The 13819-nt window shown below is 37.0% G+C and overlaps 1 protein-coding gene across 1 annotated transcript; it reads right to left on the reverse strand.

Moving 5' to 3' along the window:
- Positions 1–339: 339 nt before the first annotated feature.
- LOC105756409 (uncharacterized protein CXorf21 homolog) lies at positions 340–6589 on the reverse strand. Its single transcript, XM_023733599.1, has 2 exons — positions 6161–6589; positions 340–5037 (listed from the first exon to the last, which is right to left on the reverse strand). Exon 2 carries the CDS (start codon positions 4993–4995, stop codon positions 4075–4077), a length of 921 nt encoding a protein of 306 aa, XP_023589367.1. The 5' UTR covers positions 4996–5037; positions 6161–6589; the 3' UTR covers positions 340–4074.
- Positions 6590–13819: the final 7230 nt, after the last annotated feature.

The raw sequence follows: 13819 nt of genomic DNA on the forward strand, positions 1-13819 counted from the left end.
GGCAAGAAAAAATTAAGGAAAGTGACTAATAGAGTATAAGGTCCAGTCAAAGCTTTGAGTGTCAGGAACAAGGCCTTCATTACATAGAAGGGGTGGCAGGAAAAAAAGCAGGGACCGAGTCTACCAATAATAGTCTTACTGAGCAGGTTTTTGGAACAGGAATCTTAATACAGAAGTGGATACAAGCGTAAGTGAGGATCAAAACATTGAACAACTCATATGGACAGCACAGGTAGTATTGGAGTCGGGTTCTGGAGGTCCCTTGTATACTTGTTTAGTTGCTGGATTATGAAGAAATGCAAAGATCTAGAGGAAGAGGCCAATGTGTCCAGGGTGGTATAGTGGGAGAACTTGAACATAAAAATATTTCAATATGTTTAATTACCAGTACAGCCACACTGGTGATTATCAGCTAAATATCAGTCCTGGATACAAGATTCAGACTAGATTATGAACAGCCCAAGTAGGCAGAACTACCAGTGTAGTTTATTTCCTGTGCATGCTTATACCTTTCATGATCCTACATCAGCCAGACTGAAAGCTCAGTAAAAGACAGGAACTACATCAGTTTTGTTTACCATTTATCCCTATCACCTAGTGCAATGTTCAAGAAATATTTGTTTAGTGAATTAACAAAGAGTCCAACAGTTTCTCCTAGACTTGGAGGTGTCCTGAGGATATTTCTAACTGGATGACAGAATGCTCCAAGCACTCATTCTGGTCATGATCTGGCTTTGGAGGTCTGCTCCCGGCTCCAGTTGGTCCCATATCATTAGAATGCTTAGATATCAATTCCTAAGTTTCTCCTAAGGAGAAGCATACTAGAGTGTTCTACAATTATAGAATCACATGGCTTGTCCAAAGTAGAGGTGAATACTTAAAGGACAGGGACAGAATCATAAAAGTCTCTGGGTTCCTGAGTTTCCCTTAAACTTTTATAATTCTACTCAAAGTCCATTTAGAAATGGGTCCTGCTTTCAGTTGTAGAGAGGAACAAATTTCAGGAAATTGCCTACCTACTACAGTCACTCTCTTACAAGACCAAGGTCTTATGACAATTCATGTTTCTCAAGATAAAATGTCTCTATTCATTTGGGGAAGTAAAAACCAGAACTATATTGCAATTCTGTAAGCTACAAATTTCTCAGCTTTAGTTAAAATAGCAGAACAATTCAAAAAGTAACTGTCCATAACAATGATTCAGTATTTTTTTAACTGAAGTTAATACACCTTAATTTGGTTCTCATCATTTTTATAGAAATGTTCTCAAATATAGTCATCTAAAGGCTATTTCCTAAAACAGCAAAAAGTGACGTTGTGCATTTACACTGTAATAAAAACTAAACCAACTAATAGCCTTATAATATCAAGGCCATTTTTACAAATTTCTACTAGGCTTTGAGAAAAAGAAAAGCAAACATCATTAAGGATCAAAAGTCCTAAATTGCCCCAAAGCATTTTCCAGAAGAACAGTTACCTTTATTATATTAGGAATTTTAACATCATGAAAACATTTTTGTCATTTTTTTTGCACTCAAATATTATTTTTTATGGATTTTCACACATATATAGCTAATTTGCTAATTTTCCATGCACATGACAAGTCACAAAAACATTAAATCATTTTTAACTTGACTTAATGGTTATTTGTTGATTTAAACTTATTAATTTCTTTCCTTCTGGTACTGACTGAAAACAAATGCCTGCTTAATTGTACAATTATTTCACCTACTAATCCTCATCAAGCCACTCCTCCACACTCATTCAAGCATATATTATCTATGAAGGCTATACTAGCCACATTTACCACCTAAAAAGGACAATAAAGTCACTGCATTTGAAGATAAATATACACATATAAAGATCAACTCTTCCCCTGCTCCCAAATCAGTCCCACAGAGGGAAATCACATGGGAAAAAAGATCCCTAGGAAGCTATTAACTTTGTTTCTCCACTTCCTAAAACCAGTTTTATAAAACCCAAATATTAAGGGTAATAATGGAAAAAGTCAGAACGTCTGTTACAATCTTTAATGGACCAGCTCAGTGTTATCTCCAGTCTCAAGAACCTCAGGGAGACTGGCTTCTTTTGGGGACTAATCCATGATTCAAATCAAGCCTGAAAAATCCTAGGAGTTTAGTATAGACTCTTATCTCTTGAATCGCTTTCCATTTGTCAAGGACACTCCTGACGGAAAGTTACCAGAGACTGGGTCAAACCCACCCTAGTCCCTCCAATAGTGACCTGAAATCTGAAGATGTGATATACATTAGACTGACCTATGCAAGTGGGGGAGTAGCACTGTGTTGGCTATCATTCTTAACCTCCTGAATGCCTTACACCCTGCCAAGCAACATGATGATCTTCTCTAATTGCTGAATCATTAATACTCTCCATTTTCATAGAAGCACAAAACTATTACTTTCAACTCCTGAAAAAGTGGGGCATAATGAAATTTGTTATTCCATGCACTTCAAATAGCATTTTAAAAGAGTATTACTAGTCACATAAGTGATACCCATGATGAAAAATGGAATGAAGAATAACTACTTAAGGACAAAATATACTAAATCACAACCTCATACTCCTATCTTAGTCAAAGAGTTGAAGTTAGCAGGTATGAGGTTAGCATGAAAAAATAAGACAGAATTCGTCATCTTTCCTTATTTAAATATTGGATTAAATTATAAAGCCATTTTAACCTTAAGTATCTTTAAATAATAAGAGCTTTGATGACATGAACAAGAGGGACAAATGAAATCTGAGAGTATCATCAAATGTATCTCTAAATTTGATACTAGCTAAATACTTCAGAGTTTTATTTAATACTATGCAGTCATCACATTATTTATGAATATTTCTGCTTCAAAAATAATTGATACATATTACTATACCTAAGAAAACTATTAACAGCAGTAATGTTGCCCAATGGCATTTAATTCACTTTAGAAAAGATAAAGTTTAACATCAATATTTTATCATTTTAGTAATTATTGTATTAAAAATGTACAAATTTAACAATATAAAAGTCAATGTACACACAACTGTCAGTATGTACAAGACACTAAGTCAGTTGTTCCAAAACACTTACCCATTGTTCAGCATTAAAATTCTGAATGATGGAAGTGGATTGGGGGTGTTATAGGAGAGGATAGTGGGGAAAAAAGTGATGTAGAGGAGAATAGAAAATAAATCTGGAGTACTTACTATTAGATCATAAAAATTTGAAGAGGGTGAAAATAAACGAAGAATTGTGATGATCAACAAGAATAAGCTGTGAGGACATTGAGATGACTTTATAAAATTTTGTCAAAGATCAAACAGATCATTGGAGGGAAACATGTGACTACTAATGCACAAATCTTATCAATATATAATGCAATAATAACAATTCCATAACAGAAATTCATACAATTTTATTTTACAAGTAAAAGTACACGTCAATCATTTTATTATTTCTAGAAAAAGTGTGAGCTGTTAACTGTATGGTCTTATTTCCAAGTCTGCAATAAACTATACCATTCTTTTAGCAATGTTTTATTGAGTTATTTAATTTATATTCCAAAATTTCCATAATATCCTGCCGACTTTTATCCTAAACCAGAATCATGATTAGGGATAATCTGAGTATACCAAGTTGCCAAGACAGCCTCTTCATTTCTACACGATGGTTCTATATGCACTTTGTTCATTTTATCTGTATTTTTTTCTTCCTCCCAACCCTGAAATAAACCCAGAATAACACAATGATATAACACAGTTGATACTTGTCCCAGGAGAGTTCAGAAACATCAAATTTCAATGCAAATGAAACTGGCAAATTCTCCACGTTTCCTTTAGCCCCTCTCCACATTTTTTTAAACATCGTTTAAATCCAGCTTTTGTTTAAGTTATTCCCTTGGATATGCTCTCACACCCAATCTTGAAACATGTATAATAAGTTCCCATAGGCTATTCTGATTGTCAGTGTAAAAGATCCTGTATGTTGTAAATAAAAAGAAACTTCTCAAGCAAAAGGAGGTCTGATACGACATGATAAGCCAGGCAAAGTCAGCCCTAACCAAGAATTGGTTCCTACTGTAGATGTGTTACAAGTTCTCTACTTGTCTGGTTTGATATTTGTAAATTAGGAGTGCTGAATTCAGAACTGTTTTCATGGGAAACATTATGCAGATTACATAGCGCTAAAGAATGTAGAAGAGTTTCCCGAACTTTCAATGGATCTATATTCTGCTCTTGAGAAATTTGAAGGCTAATTTGATTTACATTATTCATTAACAAATTGGAAGCCATAAGATTGCTTATGGAGTGGCACCGAGTGAGATTTTCTTCCAAAAATTGTTTGTAGAGTTCATCCACCTTTTTTTCCATATAATTATTAAGCATAGAATTAGAGAGGGGTTGCTTATGAGACACCATACTTTTTTCTCGGATTTCATCCCCATCCATGAGCTTTGAGACAGGTAGTTTCTCTAGAGGCTCAGTGACAGGAGAACAACCCAATGGTATATCCACTGAAAGTAAAAGAGGACCGTTAACAGCATCTTCTTGTGTGTGTTCCACAAAGCAGCCCGAATCATACATATTTCCCACGTGGTCACCTCCAATTTGTAGGTCAGGATAATTCTGGCAAATACTTGTACATGACCAGGATCGATACAGATCCAATTGTCTTTCATCATTTCCTTCTCTTTTTGGAATAGGCAATGACACATTTCCTGAAAGATGTACACATTTGCATTTCTCTACAGTTTTCTTATCCACAGATTTTATTGTATTTGTATCGTTACATTGTTCTGTTAAACTTTCTTTCATAACTTTTTCTTGATATTCCATCTTAGCAAGAGAAAGTGAATTGTCTTTTATATCTAAAAGCTGCTTTTTCCATGTTTCCTTTTTATCATTTGAGGTCTTCTTACATGTAAGTGGTTTGCAGAATTTTGTATATTTCTGTTCTTTGTATGAGAGTTCAATTAGAAAGGCTTCTGCTAGCATTTTGTTAGACAAAGTTTCTAAACAGAAGAATGCAGTATATTCCTGTAATATAAAAGAACTCATGAAGGCAACTTACATTAAAATGTGAAATAAGGATTTACCTCCTACATGAAACAAAAATTATTTAGAAAAGCAGTTTTGATCAAAGGATAAAAGTAGGGCCAGAAGTAAGGAGACTTGGTTTCTGGTTCTGCCACTGTTTTACATCAGGTAATTCATTTAATCATCTCTGGGTCTCAATTTTTCATCAACTAAATGATAATAACAACGCTTCCCTACCTTCTTCGCAGAGCTGTTGTCCAACCCCGTTACCCCATTGCCGTCTAGTGGATTCCAACTCATAGCTACCCTATAGGACAGAATAGAACTGCCCCACAGGGTTTCCAAGGAGCAGCTGGTGGATTCAAACTGCCGACCTTTTGGTTAGCGGATGTAGCTCTTAACCACTTTGCCACCAGGGCTCTGAACTATTGTCAGGATAAAATTATATGGTATACATGCAAAGGTTTAAAAAAGTACAAATTTATACAAATGTATAAGGATTTATTTTAAAAATTGTTAGTAAAAGTGCCTAACATTTTCTTTATCTTCAAAGGGCCTGCTTAAAATCAAGCCTGCTTTCAAGGAGTTGCTTTTAAATGGAATTGGTTTTAATTATACTTTTAATTAATAAGTCATTTGGGTCACCCATTGGAAAAAAATACTATTATCTTATAACGTATATAAAAGATATGAACATTTATATATAGTCTGGACTCATGCAAACTTTCTGATTTAAACCATAAATTCACCCACTTGCCTTTTTCAATAATGAAAATAGAAATAGGTTGTCAAATTTACTACCATTCTATCTTCTTTTTCTTTCGTTTCTTCTTTCCCTTCTTCCTTCCTTCCTTTCTTTTGACTTAAATCTTACTTCCCTAAGCACTTATTTTATTTTTCTGCATGGGTCTTTGGAGCAATTTTAGGACTTCCAATTTTCCCTATAAGCTCAGTGAAGGTGTGAAAGGAAAAAGCAGACTTGAGTCAAGACATAAAATTTTTCTCTTATAGGCCTATAAAGCCAGCAATAAATGTTTTCAGACAATTTCTTATATTCATATTTAAAAGTTTCCTGGAAGAAAATAAAACAATATAAACCAAATATGTAAGAATTTAAACTTACCTTTTTCAGATGTCAAGATGCCCTAAAGGTTCAATCTTCTGAGATTCCAATAGTCCCAAAATGAGACAAATCACTTTTGACTCCTTTGTTTCTCAGCTTTTGCTTATGCCTCAGAAATATAGCTTTAACCACACGAAATAGTTCTGCTTTCCATTCATACCCTAGGACTGAACCAAACTAATAGGAAAATGATGTGGGTTGATCACATGTATGGTAGTAATCACATACCAAAAGAGGATCTTGAAAGTGGTTATTCAAGTCTCAAATGACAATGAGTGTGGGAAAATATCAACAGCAATAACTTTCTCAAGCAAAGGTAGAGGCAAGGCTTTAAAAATTTTAAGTAGAAAAATGTTAGTATGGTAACCAGCATTTTTATAACAATAAGTAATTAGAAATAACCCAATTCTCCATCAATAGGAGAATGGTTAAATGAATTATGGTACATCTATAACATGAAATACTGAACATTTTTAGTGACGTAATGATAAAAAGTATATATTGAATAATTACTACATTACAGCAATTTTAAACTTTCTACATATATTACTTAAAGCTTCTAACAATGCTACGAATCAGGGGCTATTATTATCTCCATTTTATACAGGAGGAAATAAAGACAGAAAAACTATACACTAACCTTTCTCAATCTGTATGCTGAGCAAATAATCCGAGGTGGACTATATGAAGAAGAAAGGGGCATCAGGATTGGAGGAAGTCCCATTAACAACCTGTGATATTCAGATGACACAACCTTGCTTGCTGAAAGTGAGGAGGATTTGAAGCACTTACTGGTGAAGATCAAAGACCACAGCCTTCAGTATGGATCACATCTCAACATAAAGAAAACAAAAATCCTCACAACTGGGTCAATAAGCAGCATCATGATAAATGGAGAAAAGATTGAAGTTGTCAAAGATTTCATTTTACTTGGATCCACAATCAACACCCATGGAAGCAGCAGTCAGGAAATCAAAAGACCCATTGCATTGGGCAAATCTGCTGCAAAAGACCTCTTTAAAGTTTTGAAAAACAAAGATGTCACCTTGAAGACTAAGGTGTGCCAGACCCAATCACATCATATGCATGTGAAAGCTGGACGATTAATAAAGAAGACCGAAGAAGAATTGACACCTTTGAATTGTGGTGTTGGAGAAGAATATTGAATATACCACGGACTGCCAAAAGAATGAACAAATCTGTCTTGGAAGAAGTACAACCAGAATGCTCCTTAGAAGGAAGGATGGCGAGACTACGTCTTACATGTTTTGGACATGTTGTCAGGAGGGATCAGTCCCTGGAGAAGGACATCATGCTTGGTAAAGTACAGGGTCAGCTAAAAAGAGGAAGACCCTCAACGAGATGGATTGATACAGTTGCTGCAACAATGGACTCAAGCATAACAATGATTGTGAGTATGGCGCAGGACCGGGCAGTGTTTTGTTCTGTGGTGCTGTGGTGCATAGGGTCGCTATGAGTCGGAACCGACTTGATGGCACCTAACAACAACAACAACCTTTCTCAAAGTTAGAAAACGGTACAACTAAGATTTGCACCAGGCAGTCGGATTCAGAACCCAGCTGGATTCAGAACTACACTTATATTGTCTCTATGTGTTCTGACAATATATACAGTATGATTCATCATTTATTGAGTGCTTCCTATGTGCTAGACACTGTTCTAAATATTTTAAAAATACCCATTTCATCCTCATATCATCTCTATGAAACAGATGTTATTAACCCCATTTTACTGATGAGGAAACTGAGGTTCGGAGAAGTTACATACGATACCCAACGTCACACAGCTGTAAGTGGTAGAGTCCAGGTTGAACCCAGGTAACCAGGCTTAAAAGCCTGTGTGCTTAACTCTCCTGCTATAGTGACTTTTTCCCCCTTTTAATTGGCTTAAAATATCTAACTATGTATATGGAACAGAATATAAATCAAACTGTTAATAACGGTTTCCCCTGCAGGGGAGAATATCAGGGAGTAGGTGAATTTGACTCCCTATTTCTATATGGCTTGGATTATTTTACAGTGAGCACGTATTCATGTATTATTTGCATGATTGAAGAAATTAATTTGCATACATAAAAAGACAAGAGAAAAACTTCACTACCTTCTTTAGGATTCTTTTTCCCAATCTCACAATAATCTTGCTCAGTCTTTAGAATGATGCTAAACCCAGATACAAACTACCTAAATAGACTGTGAAGCATAAACAAAATTCCTACACAACTGATACTTTTGGCCATAATTATCAGTACAGCTTTTTTTTTTTTTTACGGCATTTTACCATTTTAAATAATTATCACAACCATCCTATAGAATGAGGCAATTCTAACTTTATATTCCATACCAACCAATTACCTTTAGGCTGTCAAAGGTATCCTCTTGTAAGAAATAGTGTATTAACTCTATCTTGGAGTCAAGGGAATTGCACACAGTGAAATGAGGAACTATGTTACAAGCCCACATCAGAAATATAACGAAAAAAATTGTAAAAATAATTTTCTACCACTACCACAAAAAATTGTTCAAAGAAAATACAGATATCAAATTGCTCCCAACCCAGACTCCTTCATCGATTAAGTCTCATTTTCTTAGACATTCTTGCCATCCCCTCTCCTAAATAACTATGCCTTTCACTACTGCCTTGGCCTTTTGTCCTTAGACTGCTGCAGCTGCTTCCAATCTTGTCTCTTTCCAATCCACATGCTAGACTGATCTACCTTTTACACAAACCTGCTAAGTCTTTCAATGGCTTTTTATCATCCATGGGATTAATAATAAGAATAGGTACAATTTCCCTTCGGGAGCCAGGGAGAATGAAGAGAAGAGGATACAAGGAAAAGATTAGTCCAAAGGACTAGTGGACCACCGCTGCCAAGGCCTCCACCGGACTGAGTCCAGTACAGCTAGATGGTGCCTGGCTGCCGCCACTGACTGCTCTGACCAGGATCACAACAGAGGGTTCTGGAGAGAGCTGGAGAAGGATGTAGAGCATAATCCTAACTCACAAAAAAAAGACCAGATTTGCTGGCCTAAAGGAGACTTGAGAAACCTCGAGAGTATGTCCCCCAGACACCCTTTTAGCTCAGTGGTGAAGCTACCTCCGAGGTTCACTGTTCAGCCTGGGAGTGGACAGCCCCGTAAAACCAAATGAGACTAATGAGGTACAGGAGTCCAGTGACAGGGGCCAGAAGGCAGAGGGGGACAGAGAAGCTGGTGATAGGGAACCCAAGGTTGAGTGAGGATATTGTTGATGTGTTGTGAGATTGTTAACCATTGTCATAGGGCAACATTTGTAGTAACTGTTAAATGAGAAGCTATTTTGTTCTGTAAGCCTTCATCTTAAGTGAGAATAACAGCACAATTGGAAGAGCGTAGTCAATGTCACTGAACTGTGCATGTAGAAATTTTTGAAATGGTGTATCTTTGGCTATGTGTATTTTCACCTAAAAAAAAAAAAGGTTGAGAAGTTAGAGGGTTAATATGTTGTGGGATTCTTAACCAATGTCATAAAACAACATGTGTACTACTGTTTCATGAGAAACTATTTGTTCTGTAAGCCTTCACCTGAAGTACAATAAAATATAAAAAAAGAAGAAAGAATGAAAACACAGTATAGCACGGTTCTACTCTGACACACACGGAGTCACTATGAGTCAGAATCGACTCCATGGCAACTAGTTTTTATATTATATCAATGATATAACTTTTGCTTAAATCTTAAACATGTGGCGGGAAGAATAAGTGGAGAAACTGTGGAAAACATGAAGGTCTATAGAGGAGGAGATAATGCAGCCTCTGGTAGGCAATGGAAGAAAGCATGTCTTTATAGTTCTAGGTTTGAACTCTGGGCTCTGCTACTTACAATCTATGTCTCTTGGCCAAGCCATTTAAACTTCCTGAACTTTTCTTTTCTCAAGTGCAATGGGTATAGCTTTAGCTATCTTGCACAGATGTTGTAAAGCATAAATGAGCAATGTATAAAAAGCACCTGGCCCACTGTCTCACATATAGTGGGGATGCAAACAATAACTATAATTGTTATTTTTATTTTAGGTATTTTGACAAGTCTAATATCTTGATAAGGAGCTCTGGTAGTACAATGGTTAAAGCGCTCGTCTGCTAACCCAAGGGTCAGCGGTTTGAACCCACCAGTAGCTCCCCAGGAGAAAAGACTTGGTGATCTGCTCCCATAAAGATTTCAACCTAGGAAAATCTATGGAGTAGTTCTACTCTGTCTTATAGGGTGCTCTCAGTCAGAATAGACTAATGACATACAACAACAACATCTTGATGGCTCATTTTTTTTTCCTATAATAAATGGAGGTTCACTTTGATTGAAGTATAACAGACTTTGGGATTCAACAATTTGTAAATTTCAAAAAGTGTAGAATAAGAAAACTGGGTGTTACAGATTGAATTGTGTCCCCACCCCAAAATATGTGTCAAATTGGCTAGGCCATGATTCCCAGTAATTTGTGATTGTCCAACATTTTGTCTTTTGATGCAGTTTTCCTATGCATTGTAAACGCTGCCTCTATGATGTTAATGAGGCAGGATTAGAGGCAGTTAAACTTTCACTTAAACCACAATAAAAAAAAAGAGTCCAGCACTTACTGGCATCAATAATAACTGCTATCATTTACTAAACTACCTACAATATGTAAAAGTATATGTGCCAAATATTTTTGCATACTTAGATCATTTAATCCTATTAGGTAAGCATCACCATCATTATTATAATAACATAAAATGACCCATAGAAAGAAATAATTTGCCCAAGATTGACAGTTATTAAGTGGTACACTCACAGAATCCAAATTTGTTTAACTCAAAAGCCCATGCTGAGGTTCCTTTGGCCCTTCACTCTCAATTTCCATTCTCCACCTTTAGCAAACTTGAAAAATCCTGTAAATATTTATTATCACTATCTTCAACAACTGGAAAATGTTAAAGCACAAAAATAAAGGCTAGAATAACAATGAATGCTGAGGAATTTATTGTAGAAGCAGAAGGCCTTTAAGTGAGAGATCATCTTTTTACACAGAGGGAAGAGAGAGGAAGTGTTAGAGGCAGGTACTCTGGCACTAGCTATTCCACAAACTCCCAGAAGGAGAGGGCAGCCTGCAAGGCATGTCCTCAGAACGTGAGGGATGGGGAGAGGACAGGGAGGTTACCCTGCCAAAGAAGCACCTCCTGGTCTAGGAGAAGACATAGCAACAAATGTTACTATATGGTGGTCATGTCCCATCCCAGGTAAGCACCAGCACCATTTGCTCTGTCCCTACAAACCCAGGAAACACAAGTTTCACTTGTTTCTTTTCTACCCTTATCACATTATTGTGTTTTGGTCATTATTTCTCATAGGTGTCTCTACCCCTCATAAACGGGCTGCTGTTGCCAGCAGTAAATCTAGTATTTACCTCCATGTCCAAGCAGGGAGGGGGAAAAGGGGAAGTAGGACCGCAGAGTTCACTTGCTCTTCCTGCAACCCTCTTTTTTCCTCCCCTCACCTGACCTGTCCTGAGCCTGGAAGACAGAAAAGATCATAGCTGGAGTTTAGCTCCTCTAGGAGTCCAGCTCCTCCCCTCAGGCTCCTGTGGGTTCCAGGGCCCAAGTTGCCAGGCTTAGATGCTCCCTGGAATGGGTGCTTCCCTGTGCCACAGGGGTACTTGTTTCCCAGCCAATCCTGAGGGCAGGATCCACTGGACCTTATCAAAGGCCATAGGGAAGTGCAGGGTCAGATGTGAGACTTTGTGAGCCCCAGCCGAGCCTGAAGCCTGCTGAAGTGGTTGACCCTGGGTTACCTCTGCAAAGTAGCCTCGGAGTCAAAACAATAACTCCCTTAAAGTCTATTATACTAGTGTGTCAGGATCTAGGGAGGTGGGTGGGTAAAAAGAGGCCTCAGTCGGCAATAAAGGACTAGAATGAAGAGATTCTTTTTGGGGACTTTAGGACTATGCCGTGACCATCTTCTTTCTGTCTTTCACTCTTCAACTCAACTCACTGCTCTCTTGGTTGTTGGAGGTGGGAGGTGCAGGGGGTACCAGAGAAAGTGGTTAATGACTTCACTCAGGTTGTTCTCTAAGAACTGACTTATCTGGAAGGTTTCGTTATCCTCAGCTTAACCATCTTAAGGGCCTTTGCTGATGTCTCAAATGGAAAAGATAAAAGAAGATGGGAAAAGTAATATGCCAGTGAGTGAATAGTCAAAATCCTCAGATAAGACTGGGTAACCTGAAAAAGGACAAACTGTTGACTTTTAAGAAGCAGGGGTATTTGCATAGATCAGACATTTCTTGGAAGAATTAAAGCTGGTCCATAACTATTTTGACCAAGATGTAGGAAGTATTATAGAACAGTGCTTTCCAATAGGAATATAATATGAGCCACATATATAATTTTAAATTTTCTAGTATCCACTTTTTTTTAAGTCCATGTATTTTTAAAAGAAACAAGTGGGATTAATTTTAATATATTTCATTTGCCACAATATATCCAAAACATTATCATTTCAACATGTAATCAATATAAAACATAGAGATATTATACATTCTTTTTATATACTAAGTCTTTAAATCCAGTATGTATTTTTGTGCTTATGCACATCTCATTTTAAACTAGTCACATTTCAAGTGCACAATTGTCACATGTGGTTAGTGGTTATCGTATTAGACAGTGAGGTTATAGAAGGACCATTATGTCACTAAGAACCTCTTTCTGCAAAGTTTTTAGAGAAGCGTGACAACAGAAGGATTTGGAATTGATCATCATAAATGATTGACAAACATTCATCAATCTCCTGCTGTGTGTCAGATACTGTGATAGATGCAGGGAGGAATGAGATTTGACCTCAGCCTAGAAAGAGCTCACTACTTTTGCATAATACCTGGGTACTAAGAAACAACAGTAACAATAATTAGTTTAAAAAATAAAAACTATGGGCCACTTGACTAGTTTTTTGAGATTTTTTCTTTTTTAGTTTTGATTTATGTTTTTTGATGTGATACTAAAAGAGACTGTAAGAAGGAATGCTTTGGAATAAATAAAGACTGTAATGGATGCAGCAGACTACTCATTCAACTTTTGGTCCATGATTCTCAAACTATAGCATAAAAGTCACCTGGAGGTCAGGGGACATCCAGCTCAATTGGCATAACATAGTTTATGAAGAAAATGTTCTACATTCTACTTTGGTGAGTAGCGTCTGGGGTCTTAAAAGCTTTTGAGTGGCCATCTAAGATGGTCCTGCCTCATCTGGAGCATGGGAGAATGAAGAAAACCATAGACATAAGGGAAAGATTAGTCCAAAGATTAATGGACTACAACTACCACAGCCTCCACCAGACTAAGTCCAGCAGAACTAGATGGTGCCCGGCTACCACCACTGACTGCTCTGATGGGGATCACAATAGAGGGTCCGAGACAGAGCTACAGAAAAATGTAGAACAAAATTCTAACTCACAAAAAGAGACCAGACTTACTGGTCTGATAGAGACTGAAGAAACCCCAAAAGTATGGCCTCTGGACACCCTTTTAAGTCAGTATTGAAGTCACTCCTGAGGTTCACCCTTCAGCCAAAGGTTAGACAGGCCCATAAAACAAACAATAATACACGTAGCTCAACCACGTATACGAGACTAAA

Source organism: Trichechus manatus, unplaced genomic scaffold, assembly GCF_000243295.1.
Source record: "Trichechus manatus latirostris isolate Lorelei unplaced genomic scaffold, TriManLat1.0 scaffold00060, whole genome shotgun sequence".
Classification (NCBI taxonomy): Eukaryota; Metazoa; Chordata; class Mammalia; order Sirenia; family Trichechidae; genus Trichechus; species Trichechus manatus.

Bases quoted from the DNA above. Each gene is read 5' to 3' on its own strand.
- LOC105756409 (XM_023733599.1), bottom strand. From the start codon at position 4,995: ATGCTAGCAGAAGCCTTTCTAATTGAACTCTCATACAAAGAACAGAAA.